This window comes from Pollicipes pollicipes, unplaced genomic scaffold (assembly GCF_011947565.3).
Source record: "Pollicipes pollicipes isolate AB1234 unplaced genomic scaffold, Ppol_2.1 Scaffold_2419;HRSCAF=2836_pilon_pilon_pilon, whole genome shotgun sequence".
Classification (NCBI taxonomy): Eukaryota; Metazoa; Arthropoda; class Thecostraca; order Pollicipedomorpha; family Pollicipedidae; genus Pollicipes; species Pollicipes pollicipes.
The window spans coordinates 27501-30698 of NW_023596103.1; the positions used below are offsets into that span (position 1 = coordinate 27501).

Genomic DNA, 3198 nt, shown 5'->3' on the forward strand with positions numbered 1-3198 from the left:
ATTCGTTTCTGGTTGAAGAAGCTTAATGGCGTGGGAACATTGCATTACATTTCTGAGCCTTCAATTGTGTGCAACATAACACACATGACAACAAAAACTTAAGCAACATGCTTATCAATTGTGACACGATCACTGCATAGCAACACCAAACAATACAGAGTTTATGCCAGGCTGTCTGATATTCCATGAAAAACCGCCTTCCATTTCTGTCTTGTTTCCTGCAGTACCCAGGAGTCTTGCACAATTTCAACCGTGGTGTGATTTTAAATAATCAAGTGCATGGCAGTTCAATTTATCTAGAATAAACACAAGTTCCTTTTCTCTAATAGTCGGCCTTGTCGCATGGCCAAAAGTAAGTCAAAACATTAATTGTACTTGTAGTTGTAATTGTGTAGTAATTGTAAATACACAAATACCAATGCTTGGGTTCAGCTAATCCGTGAATTGTCCCTAGCCACCAGCGTGCGAAATCGCTAAGCCTGAGCTCGCGTCTGCCCGCCGGCCGCCGCCGTTAATCATTATCAGACCCTTCATCTGCAGCTGCGGTCAGTCGGCCCGCCGACCAGTAGAAAAGCGGAGGAGCGGCCGCCCGGCGTCAGTCCGTCGCCATGAAGCGTCGTCTGTGCTCACCGCCGCCTGTCTGCTGGCAGGAGCCGCCGCGCAGAGCCAGCAATATCAGACGACCCGCCCGGGCGCGCTGGTCGACACCAACCCGGCGGCATACGTGCTAAACGAGCGCGTCGTCACCCGCGTGTTCAGTGGCCGGAACGAGGTGGTGTGCACCTTCTGCCTGCTGCAAGTACTGACGGCCGCCTATCGGCTGGGCAACGCCAAGGTGCGCGGTGAAATCAAGGAGGCGCTCCAGTCGCCGGCGCTGGACGAGCTGAGCGACGCGCTCCTGGCCGCCGCCGACGCCGAGCCTACACTCAACGGTACGCTGATGGGTTACTACCGGCCTGCCACCTTCGCCGCCTGCGATGGGACGGCTGGCACGAGGCAGCAGGCGCGCTGCAAGAGTATCCTCGACTTTGTGCGCGGCCGCGGATCGGCAGTTGACTTCGCGAAGCCAGAGACGGTTCGGCTTATCAACAGCCAGGTGGAGCGCGCCACCAACGGTAAGATCCGACAGCTCTTCACGAGCCTGGCGGCCGACACCAGCCTCATCTTCGCGTCGGCGCTGGTATTCCGCGACAAGTGGGGGAGGCAGCTGGAAGCCCAGCCCGGCGTGTTCCGCACGGGCGCCGGTCCCGTCAACACCGAGATGCTCTACAAAGAAACTTGGCTGCCGCTGCTGGACGGGTCGACAGACGGCGTGATCGGTGTGTCACTGTCGTACCGCAACGACGCCATCCGCATGTTCCTGTTCACCACGACCGACGGCTCACCGGTACAGGACAAGCTGCGTCAGCGACACTACCAGGCGCTGGTCGGTGAGCACAACATCACCTACACGGCCGTCACGTTGCCCAGCTTCAACATCGACTCCAAAAAATACTCGTACATTGACCTGGCACAACAAATGGGCATTCGCGAGATGTTCGTCCGCGGCTTGGGTGCTGACGACCGGCTGCTCGTCGACCAGCTGGTCCATAAGGCGGTCATCTCGAGTGACCGGCACGGTACGGAGGCGGCGGCCGGCGCCGCCGGGATCGGGCTCGTACCAACTAGTTTACCCCCCAAGCCGTTCCAGGCGCGCTTCGACCAGCCGTTCGTCTGCTCGCTGGTGCACGTCGAGCTGGGCGTGCCCATCTTCACCGCGTACATCCACGACCCAACCCAGAAGTAGCCGAGCCGCCCTGGCGTGTTGTTGCGACCAATGTGAGTGGACGGTGCTCCTCAACCAACACAGAGGGAGTTGTGGGAGACGATAGTAATTAAACGTCACATTAAAGGGAGACGTGTGTGGAGGGCAAAACTGCGACCCTCTGCAAGAGATCTCCGTTGATAAATACAGTAGTGTGGTCGCAGTGGAGCCGACTAATGCCGAGATGCCAAGATGTCGCCATGAGGGAGGGAAGCAGGGCGGCGGTACATTCTTTTAGCAACGCGCAGAGAATAACGTCCATTGCTCTCGCTTATTGCAAGCTCTCAGTTCATAACCTATAATACACTACGATAAAGTCTTTGGGGCAAGCCCCACCAAGACTGCCCCCCTCCACCACGGGCATCAGCGTCCAACCGATCACGGCAATGGAAGCATAACTAATCAAGCAGCGTTTATCAGGGACCATCGAACACACGTCATCGACGTTCCACTGGCCAGAAATTACCGACGTCTTATGGCCCTCGCCTCCCCACGAGGTGACGTTAGGGCCTACCTGAGCTTCCTATCGAGTGATGCGCGCGGCTGCATGCTGGCTGCATCATGCCAGACCAACGACGATATGCCTCACACGGACCGAGTACCGTGCTGCCGCACACTCAGCGTGCGGCCGTCCAGCCAGCAGCGCAGCAGCAAACCTCAGCGGCCGAGTAAATGCACCGCCGTCGGCGCAGAGTACGTCGCGACCTTTTCCGTTCCCAGCCGCAGCCAGCAGACGTCCGCCGCCACCGAATGCCAGGCGGACCCCCTGAGCGGCACCTCAGGCTACGCGTAATGATGGACTGGAACAGCCCGGACAATACGGCTTCCTCAGTTAATCCGAGAACAACGGGTGTACGCAGTTCTACGCCCGGGCACGGCAGCTTACGCAGCCACGCGTCAAGACACAACAGCATACTCAGTCACGCGTCCGGACACAGCAGCCTGCTCACTTGCAGGTCGGAAAACAGCCGCGTAATTAGTGACACGCCCCATACAGTGATTACCTCCGTTACGCGCCAAAATACAACGTTTTGCGCAGTCGCATGCCCGGATATAGCGGGTAGCCAGCCACCGCCCGGATACAGTGGCCACCCCGACCCCGTCATACTCCTGGACATAGCGGCACTCAGTCCCGCCCCCGGACACAGGGCTACCCAGTCACACCCACGGACATCGGACTACCCAGTCATGCGCACGGACACCACACTTACACGGTTAAATGGCCGGAAACAGCGGTTACCCAGCTACCTGCCCGCACATAGCCGTACCCAGTCCCACTCCCGGACACAGCGGATACCCAGCCAACCAAAGAATCACACGCCCGCACACGCAGCAGATACCCAGTCAACCACCCACAGACCAAAGAATCACACGCCCGCACACACCCAGCGGAT

General features: G+C 58.2%; 1 protein-coding gene across 1 annotated transcript; it reads left to right on the forward strand.

Moving 5' to 3' along the window:
• The first annotated feature begins 342 nt into the window (after window positions 1-342).
• LOC119097075 (serine protease inhibitor A3N-like) lies at window positions 343-1786 on the forward strand. Its single transcript, XM_037220109.1, has 3 exons — window positions 343-352; window positions 651-835; window positions 920-1786. The coding sequence occupies exons 1-3, from the start codon at window positions 343-345 to the stop codon at window positions 1784-1786; spliced, it is 1062 nt and encodes a 353-aa protein (XP_037076004.1).
• Window positions 1787-3198: the final 1412 nt, after the last annotated feature.

Bases quoted from the DNA above. Each gene is read 5' to 3' on its own strand.
- LOC119097075 (XM_037220109.1), top strand. The intron at 836-919 runs GTGCGCGGTGAA...GCCGACGCCGAG, and splicing joins ATCGGCTGGGCAACGCCAAG to CCTACACTCAACGGTACGCT.